This window comes from Corticium candelabrum, chromosome 14, assembly GCF_963422355.1.
Source record: "Corticium candelabrum chromosome 14, ooCorCand1.1, whole genome shotgun sequence".
NCBI lineage: Eukaryota > Metazoa > Porifera > Homoscleromorpha > Homosclerophorida > Plakinidae > Corticium > Corticium candelabrum.
This window is the reverse complement of record NC_085098.1, coordinates 2,248,332-2,268,887: the sequence shown is the minus strand read 5'-3', so window position 1 is coordinate 2,268,887 and position 20,556 is coordinate 2,248,332. Positions and strand designations below refer to the sequence as shown.

The 20,556-nt window shown below is 42.2% G+C and overlaps 1 protein-coding gene and 2 long non-coding RNA genes across 6 annotated transcripts; all 3 read right to left on the bottom strand.

Moving 5' to 3' along the window:
* Positions 1-1,536: 1,536 nt before the first annotated feature.
* LOC134189872 (START domain-containing protein 10-like) lies at positions 1,537-19,549 on the bottom strand. Its single transcript, XM_062658267.1, has 6 exons — positions 19,348-19,549; positions 13,438-13,585; positions 8,928-9,031; positions 8,696-8,866; positions 2,564-2,677; positions 1,537-1,717 (listed from the first exon to the last, which is right to left on the bottom strand). Exons 1-6 carry the CDS (start codon positions 19,522-19,524, stop codon positions 1,679-1,681), a joined length of 753 nt encoding a protein of 250 aa, XP_062514251.1. The 5' UTR covers positions 19,525-19,549; the 3' UTR covers positions 1,537-1,678.
* LOC134189873 (uncharacterized) lies at positions 17,941-18,647 on the bottom strand. Its single transcript, XR_009971554.1, has 3 exons — positions 18,506-18,647; positions 18,385-18,443; positions 17,941-18,321 (listed from the first exon to the last, which is right to left on the bottom strand). It is a non-coding gene; the product is annotated as an uncharacterized LOC134189873 (long non-coding RNA).
* Positions 19,550-19,675: 126 nt separating the features above from the next.
* LOC134190143 (uncharacterized) lies at positions 19,676-20,412 on the bottom strand. Of its 4 annotated transcripts, XR_009971597.1 has the most exons (4): positions 20,359-20,412; positions 20,103-20,181; positions 19,937-20,054; positions 19,676-19,876 (listed from the first exon to the last, which is right to left on the bottom strand). It is a non-coding gene; the product is annotated as an uncharacterized LOC134190143 (long non-coding RNA). The 4 variants fall into 4 exon arrangements; XR_009971595.1 differs by having other exon boundaries at positions 19,937-20,181; XR_009971596.1 differs by having other exon boundaries at positions 20,103-20,400.
* Between the last annotated feature and the right edge of the window lie 144 nt (positions 20,413-20,556).

Here is a 20,556-nt window from a genome sequence, read left to right as displayed (position 1 = left end):
GGAGGAGGTCGAGTTGGAGAGCACATTGTCAAATCTGAAGGGAAGGTGGAAGGCGGAAGGCAAACCAGCATTCTACCAGAGCTGGTCAGCAGTGGTGGTACATGGTGCTCCTCCGTGTGACAGGCTAGACTGCTGATGCAGGACCTGTGAAAGGCAAGACAGTAGTTGTCCCTATTTCAAAGAAGAGAAACCTTCAATTCTCTGACAATTGGCAGTTTATTACTGGATATCGTGCTGTGGGGAAGATTTTTACTAGAATAATACAAAAACAAATGCAGATCATCACAAAACATTCTCTACCAGAATCTCAGTGTGGTTCCAGAAAAGAAAAGGAAGTGTGGACACAATCTTTGTGGTAAGACAGCTGATGGAAAAGCTGTAGAGCATGGTGAGACACTCTTTAGAGAAATAATGTGCCTACTAAGCACAGTGTTCAGTCTTTCAATCAAAACAAGAGAGCTGAACTGAGAATTGGATCAGAGTTGGATCAGAGTTGGATCAAAGTTGTCAGATACTTTTGAGGTGAAGAATGACCCATGACTGTTATTACACATTAGCTCCTACTTTGTTTAACATTTACTTTAGTGCAATGGTTTCTTGTTAGCGTACTGAATGCACAGAAACACTGGAATTGATGTTCTGTTTAGGCAAGTGAGAAAGCTAGTTTGTGACAAAACCATAAAGTCAAGACTGGGAGTGGTGAGAGTGACTGAATCACAGTTTGCAGACAATAGTAGCTCTGTAATTCCCGTTCTCGTGGTGCATTTGAAAGTGGCAGCTAGGAAGTTTGTCGAGGTGGCAAAGAATTGGGAAATCAAGTGCATGTTAGTACTCAGAAGACAAAGGAAGAGTGAAAGGGGAATTGTTACATAACATGGCCAAGAATGGTTTGACTTTCGCCAAGGAGTTGTAGTAGTCACTAGTCATGACATGGAAAGAACACTTGTAGGGCAAACGTGCCATGTCAAAGGGAAAGTATGCAAATGTGAAAGATCATTTGATGATCAGGTAACCTGAAACAACATAATGTTTGCCTGACTACACCAGCTGGAGATTTGCCAATAGCCCAGGACCACAATCCATGAGCGTGCAATCTTACTGTGGTCAAGGATCAAGGTGTGTGTGTGTGTGTGTGTGTGTGTGCACGCATGCGTGCGAACATAACCCATGCCAAAATGTGTGAGTAAACACACAGCACCACAACTCATTCACAAATCATATCAGTATATGTATTGTACAACACTGACCCTTCAGCAACATCAAGCAATAATTGTCTAACTAGGAAGACATATCAGCCTACTCAAAACATTCTGACATAAGAGCAGGTAGCATGTCAACGCAAGGACAAAACAGAGCTGGAATCAATTATTAACATCAATATACCTATACCTGCTCAACTCAGGCCTGTGCTAAACCGTTGTGGATGGTCAGGTGATCTGCTGTACACACTGAATCAATAAACCATCCTATCTGGTGACTTTACCACACATGTGCAAAATTGCTTTGACACATGCATGTACTACCAACCATATCAAATTCCAAAGATATTCACGTTTCTTACTATATTGACATTTATTACACATATCAATGAGCTACAAGGAAGTCAATAGACTGTAACAGCAACCAAATGCATGGATCTAGTTGCGATCCAAATGAAAACTAGTCACATGAACACAATTCAACTCTGTTGTGTTGTATCAGGTACAACCAATTGTTCCTAAAAACAGCAATTAAAATAAATCTTGGCAACACCATAGAAACACCTATCAGGCAAGGCCAGAATTTTATGCTGTAGTAGCATATTCATTTTATTTAATTAATAATAATTATTCCAGTACTACATGTATATGTAAAGTAACCTAATGTAAAGCTAAATCCAACTACAATATAATATAATATCAAGTATTAATTAAAGACTACCATCAATATCACTGTAAATGTCTTGTGTATGGCCTGAAACCACGTCATGGGATACCACCTCATGGGACACAACGTGATTGTTTAGATAACTAATTTAGACATCAAACCATGTAAAAACATGTGAGAAAGCATTTGCAGTTATTCTAATGCAGTAACAGAAGAAACATAGAATTAAAACAGAGTGGCCTATCAAACTTGACTTTACATATTGATACCATACCCTACAAGTTTGAGTGCTTTGGAGTCTTATCTCTGCATTGCTTGTTAATATTAATCATTAGTTTTTTCATGTTGATCTAGATAATGGTGTCATTCACTAAGCTTTGGAAAATATTCTGGCAACAACCCTGGATAGGCACAATGACATGAGACTAAACACTCCCCAGTTTTGCTGTAAGTGTCAGTAGTAAGTAACATTACCATCAAAGAAAGTTGGCTATTGCATAACACCAAAAAAAGTCTCTCAAAAAGTAGATGTCTAACCTATATTATCAACTCCACTAACTATTCTTATGCTGTCAGTCAAACTGTCTTCTTTCACATAACACAAACAGTCCACAAATTCAATGCAGTGTCAGATGTCAACTACTAGTATTACCATGACATGCAGATAAGTAACATACTAGACATTGGATTCACTAACCAACGGAGTGGGTTTCGTCATCTGTTCTGGTTTGAGCCATGGTTTGAACTCCGGCTTGTGCTCCTTCTTCCACTCAACATATCCAAGAGACGCTTTATGTAACTTTTCGATAATCTACAAAAGAATATATAGAAAAATTACATACTTTTAAGTAAGTTTCAAGACAATTGATAACATTTCAATGCCAGCATTTATTTATTAGTAAGCATCTTAACATCACAGTGTCATGCCATGAGACGGCTAACTGGGATGTCTACTGCCTCCAAAAAAGTCATACTTCTCAAAAGCTGTACATATTGCTTGATCTATTGAAATTTGTTGAGCAGCTTGAGAAATTTGTGTTAACACCATGCCCACGAGAACACCATGTTTCAGACCGTTGCAACGTGATTTGGGTCGCATTGGGAGGGGTTCACAGTAGGGGGTATGGTACTGTCGAACTCAAATGCTGAACACTGTTCGGAGTGCCAAACTACATACAACCATAAGATCATCTGGAGTGCCGAACTACATACAACCATAAGATCATCTGGAGTGCCAGATCGATCACATCATAGACACCGTCCGGACCGCCGGACACAAATCACATCTAAACCAGAGCGGTGGTTCGAAACCACCCGAAGCGCCGGGTTTCTTGAACCACCTGAGGCACCAGGCTTCAAAACCAGGTAGAGCTCGGCCAGACTGTAAGACTGAACTCGCTTATGTAACCGTACCCCGTTGTGATCCCTCCAACTTTATTGAAACAAAAACATTCATTATTATTACAACATAGAACAACAACTCTAGCAAAAACACACTTAATGACTACTACAATAGCAACCTGTCAGCTCCACAACAAATTTAAAGCGATAACTAAAAAGTGATTAGGCAATATGGCTAGCACAACATTGCACTACTAAGTAGTTTATTATAACTACGTTTATGAATTCAGACCTTGGAGTAATAGCGGGCAGGCGGGTGGAGGAATAAAGTGCAGAAACGTAACCCAGACGGAACTTGTTTTGCCGCTGTAGTTACAGGACTATCGCATTATCGAGCGGCGTTAACGTCAGTTGCCAAAGCTCCGCCCAGCAACTGTGCACTAGCACCATGCCCGCAAGAACACCATGCTTCAGACCGTTGCAACGTGATTTGGGTCACATTGGGAGGGATTCACAGTAAGAGGTACGGTACTGTCAAACTCGAATGCTGAACACTGTTCGGAGCACCGAACTACATTGAACCATATGATCATCCAGAGCGCCAGATTGAACACATTACAGACAACACCGTCCGCAAGCGCCGGACACAAAACACATCCAAACCAGAGTGCTGGTTCTAAACCACGCAGAGCGCTGGGTTTCTTGAACTGCCTGAGACGCCAGGCTTCAAAACCAAGTGTAGAGCTCACCTAGACTGTAAGGCTGAACTCGCTTACATAACCGTACCCCCACATTCCCTCCAGAGTTCAGCCTGCAAGACCCAAATGCAACTCTCAAGTAAGCGGACACCAAGCTGGAGTACCATGGGCAGACAATGGCTGCCAGTTGTGAAGGGACTCCCCTGAGCGTCTCCGCTGAGGTGCGGACATAGCGTCGGTAGCACAGACGTAGCATCGCAGTTGCTAGACCAGTGACCCAACGTCTGGATCAACTAAGGGGGCATGCCCCCAGCTGCAGCAGTTGTTGCTGCACAGATACGGAAGCTATGACCCGCGTAGAGTGTCTCCTCGATGCCGGCTACATGTAACAGTGAATGCAGACGAGTGGTAAACGATCTGTGAGTTAATTAAGTAGGCACCATCAGCACGTCGAAACAATGGCTCACCAGGAATGCCTTCACGAATTGCCAGAAAATGATGTAGAGCTCAAACTGTGCATACAGAACGCCCAGATGGATAAATGCAAACGGTGTGGCCCAGACGGAACAGGTCTGTCTTGGAGGTGCGCAAAAACACGAGAAAACCGTTGCCTGAAGCGGTAACATTGTAGCGTTGAAGGTCGGTGTCCAAGAAACGTCTCGAGCCAGTCGCTACAAACTCTGTGCAATGCAAAAACCAAAGAAGGCGAGTGTACAAGCCGACCACATCAGACAAATGTCACAACAGCTCATGACCGATACATCACGATGTGACCTTTTTAGGCTGCGGAGGGCATCCACCATGATCGGCAAGTGAAATTGACGAGTGTTTGCGCCTTTGCGACGGATACCTCTCAGCACCAGTTTGAGGCAAAGGGAGTCATTGAGCAGGTGTGAGAACCCCCTTTCAATATGCTCCAGACGGATTCCTGCCAGGTAGACTTTATGGTTGTGTAGCTGGTCGACTGTGCAATGAAGGCAGAGAAGTCCATCATCTGTTCTTCAGAGGCAGGAAATGGAGTACGATGCCCTATCGTGCAGAACGTAAGGTAGCGCTTGAGGCCGGCTTGGTAGCTTCTACGTGTAGATGCTGCGCACCTTGCTGCATAAAGTAGTGGGCCTCAGCGGTCAGAGATCTCGGGTGAGCTGCAGAACTGGAGTTGCAACTGGAAGGGCCCGTGGGGCTAGTTGTCAAAATCTTGTCACCTGTGAACAAGATAAAGGCATCAGCAATACTGTTATCGGTGCCTGGAACATGCAACAGTCTGATAGCAAAGTTGCCCTTTGCCGCTATCAGGAGCAATCGCCGTAAAAGACCCATGATGGCTAGGGAACGGGAACTGCTGTTTTGCCATGAATAGACTATTGTCTGATTGTCGCAATGAAATAAGACTCTCTTGCCCTTCCACTGGTCTCCCCATGTTAGAGAGGCCATGATGATTGCCGCAAGTTCCTTCCAAGCTATCAGATGGTTGAGTTGTGCTCCAACCCATTTACACAACAGCCAGGCCCTGCCATAGAAAGCACCGTAGCCTGTGAGAGAGGCATCAGTGAACAGATTCATGTCAGGCGAGCTCGACCATTCTGAATCTAGGAAGAACGAGTGACCATTCCATGTAGGAAGAAAATTGTTCCACCACACCAAGTCAAGTCGCACTTGCTGATTGAGGGTAAGAAAATGCTGAAGCATCCTGGCTTTGGTGCTGAGGTCAATGAGGCGTTGCATGAAAAAACAACCTGCAGGCACTGCCTTGCATGCAAAGTTCACGGTCCCAAGCAGAGAGAGTAGCTCATGCTTCCTGCATTTTTTTGTTCAAGCCAATCTTGAATAGCAATGCACAATTCCTCTAGTTTATCCGGTGGAAGGCAAATTTCTTGTCAGGGAACATCCAACTCGATGACCAGAAACGTCATGATTGATGCTAAACCAACGACCTTCTCCAGGGCGAGTGGGACCCCAATGACATCAAATAGATCACGAACAGTTTGCAACAATTTCCCGCACTCTTCTGCAGAAGGCGCAACAATGAAAAATTCGTCTAGGTAGTGTATAACGTTCATGACACCACATTTATTAACCAAAATCCAATGTAGTGAGTCGGCTAGCCAATTGAATAAGAACGGCGCTGAACGTAGGCCGAAAGGAAGCCGTTTGTCTATGTAAAATTTTCCGTTCCATTTAAGGCCAAGTAAATTCCAGTCCTCTCGCCGGACTAAAGGCATGCTTTATGTCGACTTTTGCCATGGCAGCTGACAGTCCCAAACGTTGAAGGATGACGATAGCATTGTCGACAGTACTGTATTTTAGACCAAAGTCTTCCTTGGAAACGTAGTCGTTAACACTAGACCCAAATGGGGCCAACAGGTGCATAATTACGTGCCATGCGCCTCCCTTTTTCGAGACTACGCCTAGACCTGAGCACTGAAAGTTTTCCAAAGGTGGTATGTCATAAGACCCCGCCGTGTGTCCGTGATCACATTCACTCTGTAATTGTTTCTGAACAACGTCTGATGAAGGATGTGGTCGCCCGCAGTTGTTGTTCGAGCAGCAGTGCTTGTACTTGCATGACTCTGCTGACTTGTCGTACACACCTTTGTTGAACCGGTGGCAGGGTTCCCTAGAATTGCCTGCTTTAGTGAACGTGATTTTCTTCGCAGCCAAGATCGTGGGTTGCAATGGGTTTGCTGCGGCGTCTGTAAAGCGACGAAAATTACACTGCGTAGCTATGAGTTCCGATGATCTACAACGGAAGCAGGTGACGGTGCGCAAGGTTAACATCCGGGCCGGGCCAGTGAAACAGAGTGACCAAAGGTGAGGGTCAGCAAGGTCCCATCGCAGGTAATGGTCAGCAGCAGCACGGTGGCGGGCAGCGAGATCATACTTCAGACATGCCGATGGTTTGAAATCCTTGTTCGTGCCCGCTATCAGGTCCATGTACTAAAACAGCTCAGCACCTCTTGATGGGTGAGCTGACACCAACTGAGCAGCATATGCAACAAATGCGATCGACCATGACCCATAATTACTGATTGGCAGTTTGGGGCGTTTTGATTGAATACTTGAATGCCTGCCTCTTGTGCGCCCATGGTTGCAGTTCCGCTAGCAATTCCTCAAATCAACATACTCACCCGCAGTAATCTTCTGCTTCGTTGCTTGGGAGACTGCGCCTGCCAGCGAGCCAACGGAATCGGACACTGCTTCTCTACGTTTGCATGAAGAATGCCTCAGTAGGCCCGTCCCGTCGCTGGTTTCTCCCGGATGTAGTCGATGTCAGGGTCATCGTCATCATCCGAAGTGCTGCTGATCGGCGGATCAGTGGTCCATGTGGTTGAGTGCGGCGAGTCTCTAGCACTGTATTTCTTGTGACTTTCGACTGCGGCTGTTGGTGGGCATTTCCTGGAACATTGTTCGTATCCGGATAATGCGGTTATGTCAGCATGGGAATCTCAAGACACAGAGTCGAGGCAACACTCCAGCTTGGCCAAGGATTGTTGCAGTGGTGAGATTGCTTCCCGCACAATATCGCGAATGATGGGAAACAAGTCAGCATCCGTGATGGCGTGGTCTGTACATGATGACTGCTGTGTTTGGGTGTCGTACCGCCTGCTTGTAGCATCGTGGTGGTCGCTGCGTGGTCAATGGAGCAGCTGCATGTGGGAACATTGCAGCAGCTAAGCGATTGACTTTTTCAGCTTTACGGCCGTCTAGCATCAGGTGATGTTGTTGCAGGAGCAGGTTGATTGTCTGCACCAGTAGCTTGTGTAGTTCTGCCGGAGAAAGAGACTGTTCTGCTTGATTGTGACGACGACGAGATACAGTGGTGTAAAAACGAAGCGCAGAAACGTAACCCAGATGGAACTTGCTTTGCTGCCATAGTTATGGGACTATCGCATTATCGGGCGGCGTTAACATCAGTTGCTGAAGCTCTGCCCAGCAACTGTGCATTAATAAATTGGATTCACAGAAAAGAACACAATAAAGACGTTCTCAAGAAAGAAATCAGATTTGAAACAAATACTGTTAGCCAGCAAAAGTCATAAGACAACTGCAGCTAGGTGACAGAAGAAGTACTGCAATAATGTTATACATACAATCAACTGCACAAGACTACCAAAATGATCAATTGTTTAGAGGTCAAACACAGCCAAGACGGAGTAAACAATTATTTTGTTGATCATGAACAGCACGGTAGATAAAATGGTGCAATTTATTAGAAGCATTTATTCCTAACACTCTCGTATGTACAAAAGGGCATCTAGTCAAAGGCAGCATTTAATCAAAGAAATGAATACCATTTCTTCTATCCACACAGTTTAAGAGTAATTCAATCTTAATTAGCCTGGAATAGTCTAACAAACTTGATAACATCATTACTACAAATACTAATGTAGACACACGCATAACACACGCCCTTAATGAAATGAAACCATTATCTATAATATCAAATATGTCAGGCTTTATTATCAATTGATTTAAGCTGAAATGAACACTTACTACCTAGAATAAAAACACAAGCAATACTAGAAACAACAAATATAGTTAGAAACAATGTGATTTCAAAAATACATAAATGTGTGTGTGTGTGTGTGTGTGTGTGTGTGTAAATGCAAATGCTACTAAAACAGTAAAATGTACAATGTTGATATATATATATATATATATATATATATATATATATATATATATATATATATATATATATATATAAGTTGCAGCTTAGATCACACAAGTCACAATTGATGAAAACAACCACTACTCAATGTCAAACCAAGTCCATCACTCCACTGTACCTTAGGTGCAAAAAAGGTAGCAGCTTTGTTTGTGAGCCAAGCAGGTATCCAGCCTTTCATGTCTGTTTGTGTCACATATGTAAACGCACATGCACCATTTTCCTGTGGCCTCAATACGTATCCAGTAAGATATGAAAATGCACGTACGAAATTCTTTTTCTCAGGGTGATCCTAAATAATATACAACAATGATATGCACAATGAGAAAGTTAGACTCACTTTAGATCATTACCTTGTGGTAAACTGTATGATTAAAAATCATGTACTCTTCGTCATTGACACGCCAAGATCTCTCATTCACGAAGTCTCTGTTAGTCACTCCAGGTGGACATTTTACTAAATGTCAACAGAAAGCACACAATTAACCATCATATGATTTAACTATAAACATAGTACAGGAACTGTAAGTATAGGCTGTAGCTTCTGACTGCGTAGAAGTCCAACAATCACAGGTGTATGCTTACTACAACACACAAAAACGTGCCTAACTCTTCTTTATCAAATGAAGAGTGCTCTTGACAAGCTCTATACAATAACATCTTAACCTCTTCCTCCCAAAACCAAAGTTTCTGTAATCTTCTGTGTACCTTTGAAGTTAAAGCCCAGTCATAGCAACCAAACTACTGGAAAACATAGTTCCCCACTGACACCATTGCATGGCCGTAGCCTGGTTTCATAAGTGGAAGTGCTTAATTAATACACCAAAATGGACCAATGATGTCCCAAACACGTCACGTGGTCTTTTTGGCATTCACGTTGTTGTGGTAAAATGATAGAACCACACTTTTCTTCATGGTTACAGGACGAGTTATCAAAAGAAGGTTTACACCAAGACACCACTTCAATTAACAATTTACCAGTACACGTACTGTAGTCATGGAAAGGTTGAAAAAGTAACGGATGATCCCGTCAATGGAAAATGGAATCTTTTGGATATATCTGGCGTGAACATAGTGTGAACAGGGATTTCAGCTGCATCTTCTCTTTCGAGACCAACAGGCAATGAACTACGTTGCTTTTATGCTACTATAAACAAATTTCAACTCTTTCTGTACAAACTGTTCTTCACATACCAAGATCTGTAAGAGCTCTGTTGCTCAGATTCTTGCTAAAGAACTACAGCACGCATGTCAGGATGGTTTGTGGGGATTTGTTCGTCTCCACATGTTTCCAATAGCTGTGCTACGTACACCTCTTAGAGGTGGCAAGAATAACGCTATGTGGTGAAGGAGATGTTGTTTTCACGCCTTCGATGCCGGCAGCAAGGAGACTTGTTAGGTTTATGGGAAGAAGCCAAAGTAGAAAGTAATAGATCAGATATACGTACGACATCAGATAGTCCTAATTCTTTCAATCCCGTCGCTCACTGCAGCTTGCAAGAGAATGTCGTTTCAAGATGCATTAAAAACACTGGGATCCATGGGATGCACTTCTCGAGATGATCCAATCGCTCTTTCGGAGTTAGAGAATCATCACCTACATCACCCTTACCAGACAGGTCTGATGAAATTCCATCCCCACTCATTGTGGATAGTCAAGCCGTTCTATCTGCATTGGAAGCATTCCCAGCAAGATCCAGTCCAGGCTGTTCTTAGTTGCGAGCACAGCACTTTTTGGATGCCATCGAATGTGAATGTAAGCATTTCTCCATGGTTGTCAGGTGCACCATTGACTGCCTTGAATAAGAAATCTGGAGAGATACGTTCGATTGCAGTTGGAGGAGTGATTAGACGTTTAGTCAGTCAGATCTGCTGTACAGCAGTCAAACCTCGTTTACAAGAAGTATTCTTACATTATCGTCAAGTTGGGGTAGGTGTAAGTGGTGGATTGGAGACAGCTATTCACAATTTGAAGTCTTACATCGCTACTAATAACAGGAGGAAAGATCTATGCTGTTTCAAAGTTAATATGTGGAATGCATTCAATGAATGTCACTGTAAATAATTTTGCCTACAATTACGTGAAGAATTTCCAGAATTCTGCATGGGTGCAGTGGTGCTATAGTTCACCAAGAGGACTTAGGTTCGGCAAACATCGCATCCTGTCAAATGCTGGCACTCAACAAGAAGACCCACAGGTCTAATACTATTTCCATGGTATTACTAGAATTCTGGACGACATCAGCAATGTTCCTGGCATAGATCTGCAACTATGGTACCTGGATGATGGCATATTTGTTGGTGATCAAGATTGCATCTCTTCTCTATTAGAATTGTTTTTAGCAAAAGGTCCTCGATTTGGTCTTCACACCAATCTGGATAAATGCAAGATTTATTTTGTGCCATCAGGGGACAATAATTCTCTCAATCTCCTACTGAAATTCATAGGCTTACGGACGAATTGAAATTGCTTGGATCACCGGTCTATGGGTCAGATATTCTTTCAAAATACGATCGCTAAGCAGATAGACAAAGTACTCGATATTCAATCACATCTCAACAACATAGACAACTCCTAGGTCGAATTACACCTTTTGCGGAGTTGCTTGAGTGTTTGTAAGATCAATCACCTTTTGTGGACTGTAACACCTGGTCTGACAGGCAGTGAATTTTTCATTTTGACAGAGGTTTAAGACATTCTCTTGAACTAATCACTCGCTCATCCATTCCGAATTCCTCATGGCTGCAAGTGACACTACCAGTTCACACAGAAGGTCTTAGTCTCAGAGAAGCACTAACATCATCAGCGGCTGCTTTCATAGGAAGTTGCAATACCACCCAAAAGTTGATTCAGCGTCTCTTAAGAAAGGCAGGCAATTCGAACACCGAATTTGCTGAAGAAGTATTTTGTCCTGATTTTCGAGTTCAAGGCAAAAGTGAAGGGTACAGTATTCTTGGAGAGAAATTACCTATAATGCACACTTTGGATATCAACACAGATTTTCAGCAGAACATTCAGAAACAGATACATTACAATGTTTTCAACTCCTTAATGAAAAATGGGAGTTTAAGAGACAAGCTCGTCTGAACTCAATTTCGTCGACCCATCGAGGGCTTGGTTGCGGGCATTACCCAACCCCAATTTGAGGCCTCACCATTCCTCCGCATGAATTCGTAATTGCGATCTGGACGTGGCTCAGCATTCCAATTCCACTGCCTTCTGTTTTATGCTGCTGTGGCACTACAATTGATCCATGTGGTGACCACCTAATCAGCTGCCCTAGGGATCCGCTACGTGTTCAACGTCACAATGCTCTTTGTGAAGTAATATTCCAAGCTTTTCTTGTTGAAAACAAGCAAGTCAAAAAGGAAGAGAACTGCTCAGGCTATGATTCAAGCAGACCAGAAGATGTGTATCATCCCTTTCATGAATGGTCAACCTGGATATTTCAATGTTACAATCCATAACTCTTTACAGCCTTCCTATATTGAAAACAGTGATCAGTCCTGGCGCAGCAGCAGAAGCAGCAGAATATGAAAAAGATGCCAGGCATGAAGCCAATGTTACCGCAGCAGGTGGTCTATTCTATCCAATCTCTGGGCTTCATATCATCTTTCACTCTACACACATTGAGAGGAATATGATCAAAGACATCATCAACCAGCAGGATACCGTTTCCTCAAGCTTTCCACAACATATTAGAACAGTTGTCTGTAAAACTATGGTGCTACAACACCAAGCTGTTACTTGCACGCATGCAATTAGAAGTTTAGATGTTCATAGTTGGGATTTGCCTACTTGACTTGGGAGAGATGTTGGGAGGGAAGTTGGGGTATTGGGATATATAAAATAAAATATATGTTATATATAAATAAAATATTAACTAACAATCAATAATCTAATCAACCCAAACAAAATCTCATCTAGTATATATATATATATATATATATATATATATATATATATATATATATATATATATCTTTGTTGAAGACTAATAAAAATGTAACAGAATGTCCCATTGCAAGAAATTAGCAGAGAGTTTTCCTTTCAGAGACAAACATCCGGGCAGCTAAAACTTGAAAGTCACGTGCAGTTACTTATAGTTTAAAAGTTTAAATTAATTCAGTGGCGATCTGATGCGCCGTTCCAGAGAAAATCGCACATGAGTAGAGGCGGGTTCAATTGACAGAAAGTCGCATCGTGCCGAGAGAAGTCCGACAATGGCAGCTTCACTTTCGAGCTCCATTATTTGGCGTGTGCAAGCAAAATTCAGTGGTGCTGTGACTCGCCGTTTTGAAGAAACGCTCTTACATGCATACACACACACACACACTCGAATTAAAATAAGGAGAAACGTTGGGATTGCATAAAAACAACAAGATTGACAGAGTAGTACTAGACATACATAAGCAAACAATTCGTCCAACCCTCACCCCCAGGCTATGGGCCTGTATTGCTAAAGTATGTAAACAGCAATACATAATAGCAAATGATTAATTAAGCTATCAAACAGTAGTGACAATCTTATGCACCTGTAAGATAACTAACGAAAAGCTAAAAGAATCTCATCCAACAAAGTCCTTTAGCAAGAAACATCATCAGAGTTCAAGACTGTAGAAAACTTTCCCCAGTAAAAGGTGTCAGAGTAAACTCTGCATGTTGTGTTGTCTTTGTCTTACTCATAGAGTGTACCAGTTAGAGGGAGCATAACCAGCAATGCATTCATTGTGGAATAACAAAATTTGTGGCTGTTTGTGTTGTTATACGACTGTACATCATTAAGAAAACCTGCTGATTGTGGCAACATACCAATGCTATCACAAACAGGTGACAAGGAATGAAATAGTATTATTACATACCTGAGTAATATCCTATGTCATTAGTAGCATCCAGCGTACAGATTTCAAAACCATCAATCATGTGATCATCCCACACTCGACGATAATCGGGATCATGAATAACATCATACAACACATCTGCAGATATGTCTTGAAATACATACTGAACCTGTAAAAAAGAATTCCAAATTTTAACAAATCAGAAAAATAACAAAATGCACATTTTGAACAGTTTTTGACAGCTGTCAAACTTTCCCAATGTCACTCTTCCCCAAATGCGTATTTGAGAGCAAAATGTCGGCAACACAGAATTTAGTGCAAGGTGTCAACATATGTGTAAACACAGCCTACCTTGGTAAGGTTAGATGTACTGTACTAATTAAAGCAACAGTGTCAAGGTTTTCATCATACTCTCACATGAAACAAAGATGGTATACCTTGACAGTAGAACTAGCTCTGCTAGAAATGGCAGCAACTAAGGCAGCAATGCTGTCTCTTGCAAAAGACTGTGACTATGAAAATGGTATGACAGTGTAAGCTAAAGAAGAAGACAAAAGAAAAGAGGCCTAACAGGCAATGTATGAATTGATTCCATTGTGCAGTTTCATGACTTTCCTTCCATGTGAATTCACATCATGTCTCTTCAGTTCATTGCACTCGAAAGTCTCAATCATAACTGCATTTTCTGTCTACATCACATCTTTGGCCGTCCTATAGCTAGACACTAAAGAACCACGTTGACAATGACACTCTATGGTGGTGCACTTCTGTTCTCCAGTAACTGATCAAATCTTCTTGACATGATATAGAAAGTGTGTTTCACACACAGAGTACGAGTGCCTAATGATGTCATAACACTTGCACTACAAGTTAATGTAGCTGCAATCTACATCATGCAAGTGAAATCCACAACTGAAAATTCTATAAATAAGGGCAAAGTTGAGGATCAGGGTTTGATCGATTATAGAAATAACCATACACAAGTAGACATTTTGTTTCATACATAAATGCTTTATGTAAAATCATCTGTCTTCCAGTTACTACTGAGATCTCATGATCAACCAGTCACGTCAATGTAATTTCTACCACCTAGGCCACATTAAAAACAAGTGGGATTCAAGTAAGGCCAAGCAAACTTGATTCACAGTTTAACGTCCAGCCTTTTTCACGACGACATGCGGGCAGGCGGTCATTATTCATTATTCATTTAATATTTTAATAATAATATTAATGAAATAATAAGTTTGCAGTTACAGTAACTACCATGCATCGACTGGCACTACAGCTGCAAATGGCTCACTATCAAGTTTGGCAGGTACTAGTATCGATAAAACCTGTTTTCTTTAAATGTTTTAGTGTTTCAACAAACGCTGGTTTATTCTAACAAAAGAAGCACAATCGTGACAATAAGGATAAAATAGTTCAGAGCTCTTGGGCAACGTCAGTTCAGTTGAGCTCCCACAGTGAACACAGATAGGGTCATCTGATCCATAGACAGTGTAATAGAGCTTTTCAACATGGTCACTGCAGCTGTGCTTTTTTATCCCAATACTGGCTAGAGACTCAGGCAGCATCACGTCATCTATGGAAGCACCACAAGAGCAGGATATGTCTTGAATCATGTCCTGGAGTTGATCTCTTTCTTTGGCTGATAGCTTTCTTTTGGAGAATATCAGACGCCACTTGTTACATTCATCACACTGGACCAATACACCGACATTTCGAACATGCTGCTCACTTGGAGAGTATCCCAGAACTTTTGCATTTTTTGTGTGCATCCCGGATGGGCGGTATCTCTTATCAATTTCAATGCCAAATACATCCATAAATGGCAGGTAGTGATCATCAGGGCGAATTACAGGATCTGGGAGAAAATGTAATCCTCTGAATCAGTCAGGGTCCATGCGAAGTGGCTTGCTAAACCTAGTCATCCAAACCACACTTCTTTACGCAAAATGAGTAATGACGGGTTTGACAACAGTGATCAAACAGCTCCTTCAACTTGGGCTTCTTACTCAAAACAGATTTGCTTGTCTCACTTTTCTCCAAGATGCAGTCTACCTGGTGTAGTACTTCCCAAAAAGCATCTATTTCATTGCTATCAGCACTTTCAAACACAGAAAAAGGCTTTCCATGCAATTCAAGACGACTTGTTATACTGTTCAGCAATGGCACAGCAGGACGAAGATAGGATTTCATTTCATTGCCATACTGGTCTTTAACTGCTTTGCGCAATGTGTTGACACTGTTGGCATTTTTATTGCCTTTTCAAACTCTTCACTGCCTTTACTCCGCATCATCCCTACACATTGTAGACCCAAGTTGATTATACTCATGATCCTTTCAACAGGATTCCTTCAAGAATGATTTGGTGCCGTTCTTCCGACAACAAGAAGGTCCAGGTCTAAATTCAAGAAAAGAGCAATCAGTGATAGCTGGACAGAGAAAAATGTCACCCAGTGGTCAGGGCCACCATCAGTACAGAGAAAGAGAATACTCTTGTTCTCGATCTGCTTCAGAAGAATCGAGTACAGCTCAGATGAGTGACAAAGTGCTGTCGAGTGTTCTAAAACCGCGTCTTTGCATCCAACGTCAACCAAGCTGTCATACCATGAAGATTCCATTGTCTCGGAAATTTTGGACAATGAACGAAACACTGGGTACAATTGAAAATTTCGTGAAGTCATGATCTGCGACTTCAAACGTTTCGTGGCCAGCCACCAAAACCCGTCTCCTTCTTTCTGCAGCCACTACAGAGTTATTAGGCTCTCCAACCTTGATGCGGTGTTTGTCATTCAAGGAGACAAAGAAAGCTAGATCACGAACCTGAATGGCATACTCTTTCATGTACCAGAACAGTGCGGTGCAATAGTGGGCATCAACATGGTGGTGTCTAAACTGACGCTTCTGTACCATCATCTTGACGTTAAACTGTGATCTATATTTTACTGCAGCCTTGGATTGGGGATTTCTAGGGCAGAACTGCAAACGGACCCACTGTTCTGTCGGCACAGGATGTCCAGGATACATTTTGGCTACCTCCTGAACCAAATCTCTTACTGATATTGCCTTAGCCATGTAGGTGACCGTACCATGTCTCCGTTCATGTACTGATGTTGATTCATCAAGATAGACTTTCATTTTCTCCCAGAAAACAGAGAAGTTGTTACTGTGCAGTTTGTTTGATTCGCGTAAATCAACAACCAAGTCAGCGTCTTCCATTTCAAGAGCTTCCCTCAGTCTTTGATCAAGCTCTTCCTCAGCTGTTGTTAGATTGGCTGACTGATCTCCTGTTGCCACCCGGTAGAACTCTCTGAGTGTAGCCAAGTTAGTGTTTGCAAAATTCGTCCAAATTTGGAAACCAACTGTTGTTTAAGAGCTTGGCAATGATAAACAGGCAGGTCTTCTTGAAGATTTGACACAACCCTCTGGTTGTCATTCAGAGCAGCTTCAAGGGTGACTTGCTCTGGCAGTGGCCATACAAACAGGTAGTTACCTACTCGTCCACCAATGGAATAAGTGCACAGAACACAAGGTCTACTAAGCCCCATACGTAATTGTTGCACATAAAGATAGTTTTCTTGTCGATCAGATGGAGCATAGTCACCTATAAATTTGGGCTCGTATGGTGATGAGGAAGAAATGGCATCATTTAGCTTCTTGAGGCAATTTGATGGAGACCTGTTTGTTGCTAGAAGCTGAACAGACGTTTTATCAGCAACAGGTAAACTAGATGATTCATGATGTGGCTTCATCGTCTTGCATTGACTTCTCAGGTGTAAAACATAGGAGTCCAATGAACGAGCAAGACTTTCAGTTGCATTTCTAAAACTAGCCCATTCAGAAGTGTTCAGCCAAGAAGTCAGCAGAGCATTATACAGTGATGCTGTATGGTCAGCAAGCTTGTCTGCGTTCAGATTCTGAGACTTCCGTTTCCTGTGCTTGGAGAGCTCTGAGGTGTCGTACCCATTAAACTTCCTGAACATCTCAGGAACATTGCAACCTCGAAGACCAAGGGTCCCGTGATGACCATCTATGTACCACAGGGTGGAGCACACTGTGTTGACATAGAATCTACCGGATTCTAGTTGGTCAGGAAGGAATTTCAATCCTTTCTCCTCAGCAAACCGTATGAGATCATTAAACATCTTATCTCTCTTCGTTTTCTCTTCTATGAGGTTGGGCAAACGTGGTGTACTGACGGTCAGCCGACTCTGCATCATTACCTGAAATGCGTTCTTCACGTATTTGTTGCACCGGTAGGACGGCCTGCAGGTTCAACAATAAACTTTACGAAGTGGCCAAATACACTGATAACATCAGCAGCTGTCAGGTTCTTCTGGACTGACGACAAGGACGACTTGTCGCTGCCAACGAAGACAGACGTCAAAAGGGCCGCCGACAACTCGTTAGACATCTTCACAATAGAGAAGCACCCGGCCTGGACTGATGTCAGCAGATCTTCAAAGGTTTCTGAAGGAGACAGCAACAAAACAGTCCAGGGAACTAGGGTTTTCTCAGCAGTGTACACATGCACGCTTACGAAGGAAGCCATATTGTGAAAACTAACGTGTGCAACACGAGACATGCACGTGCGAGGTGTCATGTGTTTTATATAATGAATACTGAAACTTATTTTGCTTTCCCAGAATATGAAGTGGATGGGAACGTTAAACTGTGAATCAGTTTGCCCGGCCTAACATACGTAAAATTTTCACAGTCAGTTGATCGACATTTTTTTGTATCCTTTTCCCAGATACCAGAGAGTGTGTAGAAACCAAACACAAATATGTGTACTGTATCACCATGCCTCTGCTCAGGTGTACGTCTCTTGTTGGGTGTCCACTTATGGCTATAAATAGGGCTGTTCTCTGGTGCTGAAGCTTATTGAAAGCAACACCGATACTGCAACACAAGTAGGACAGCTACTACATAACTGGTATTGATGTTTTCCTTCCTTCCCATTACCTTCACTTTATGCGAAGCAATGTGAGGAAACCAGAGTACTGGATACTGTCAGCGTACATCTAGAAGATGGTTAATAAATATAATTTACAATGTATTACACTTGCACTGTAAACATCCTTACAATCTGCCTCAGACGTCATTGAGCCTACCCAAACAACATATTACAAATCAGTCAGTTGGGTCACCCACTTGCTCTTAATGAGCCTTATCAATATGATCCATGGGTTACTGTAATTTCAATGTTTGCTATCGCAGTCAAAGCAGAGCGCTATGCAAGGATTAAAAACACACTCTTGGCATACAAAGCTGTCACTCTAACTGCTATTCAGTTAATTCACTCAGCTTCACGATCATCAGCTAACCTTATTGTCCTCATTGGCATAATCATCATCTCTGTGTTTCTTCTGCTTCTGACTATTCTGCAAAACCTGTTATTTGATTGTTTTGCTTTAACTTTTGGTATAGAATCTGCTCACTCTCACAGCAAGAACAACCTGGCTACACAGTCTAAAACTGCACATGCAAAATGTTGCAAACCAATCTCTAACATCCCAAAGCATAGTTGAGTTCAAGTATGACTTGCTAAACTGATCAAATGTATTTGAGCAGGATTAATGAGATACTACAGTATTTGAAAAATGATGTGTTAAAGGTGTGCGTGATTGGCTAGCAACAAAAAGTAGCAGTGCTACCAGAAAACCAATCTCTAATAGCACTATGGTCCAACAAATCATTGCTGATGTAATTTGCTAGAAAAAATGACATGAAATTAAAAAACCAAGTGTTGTAGAGTGTTATATATCCCCTTTTACATGAGCAGAACATTATAGATAAGATCACGTGCAGAATAGTAGGTAGCCATGACGTCAACTCCGGTGAAGCATTTGGGTCTTCCCGGGAGTTAGTCTCTCCATTCTGACTAGTAACTAACAATCACTCATATGACAAGATAAACTGACTAACTCTTAACAACTTGATGGACGAGACTTCTGACGTCTGAGTCCAAACGACGATTCCATTGCTATCATATTGACGAGACCAGCCTTTGTCAATGTCAGCCAGCTTCTTAAAATAGTCGAAGTCCTCATCTGTCGCCGGTCTGGGCGTTGTTCCAAGACTGGACGATAGAGCTTCCGCCATGCTGCCGAACTAAATGATTAGCTACAGGATAGAACCCGGATGCTACAGTGGAACCAAGTGCATATGGTGTGGTATGCATTCATAACTCTGCAGAATGCACGTCAGGTGGCAACTGTCTTCTTCAACATTACTAGCACTTGGGGAGCTGTAATAATAATTAATAACAATAATATATTTTCTCTCGCACCCAAAGACGGTACAGTTCCCACTTAGGGGCAGACATAAACTACACACAGACAAACTACATAAGCTTAGCTTGGTACAATAGACTACAAACTAGAGTCGACCTTGAGCTCTGTCTCCCTAGTTAGAAAAAACAGCGTTTGAACATGTACATCATACATGAGCAGCGCTAGAATAAATCCAAAAATGTGATATCGATGTTGTTTTAAATGAATATAGATGACCATACCATTTTTAGTACAACAATGCATGTGATGCCCGAAAAAGAGTCTGATATGGTTGACTTTAATACACATGAAAGAACAGTCTTTAACATTTCTTCAATAGTGCCACATCACACAAGCACTCTGAAATTTAAAAGTTTAGACAAAAACCTTGTTGAGCATCATTTGTACCTCTAGATTTGCAAACTTGTAGTCTACTGCATAGAGCGCGCTAAAGAGTCATGAATACGAGGGCGTGGCCATCAACACCCTATGTAGAACGTCAAGGAACCCATTTAGGTATCTCATCAGTGAGCGCTTTCACACACACGGTTAATTCGGGTTAGGATAACTCGGGAAGAGTTATGATAACCCCACTCCACTCAGCTTGCGTTCACATGTAGAACATGGGTAATTAGATGCAGAAGATCTAGAGTAGAGCGAATACATCGATTGCTTGAAGTTTCGGCTGGAGGCTTGGAAAGCAGTAACGCCGATAGCCTTACACGAGAAGGACAAGCCATTTTGTACGTTAGCGCGATCCACTCTAGGGCGTGTTTTTGCATATATTAGGGCGTGTCTTCGCTTAACCCACTTTAACCCCACTTAGCTTAACCCTCACTTAACCCCAGTCTTAACCCGGGTT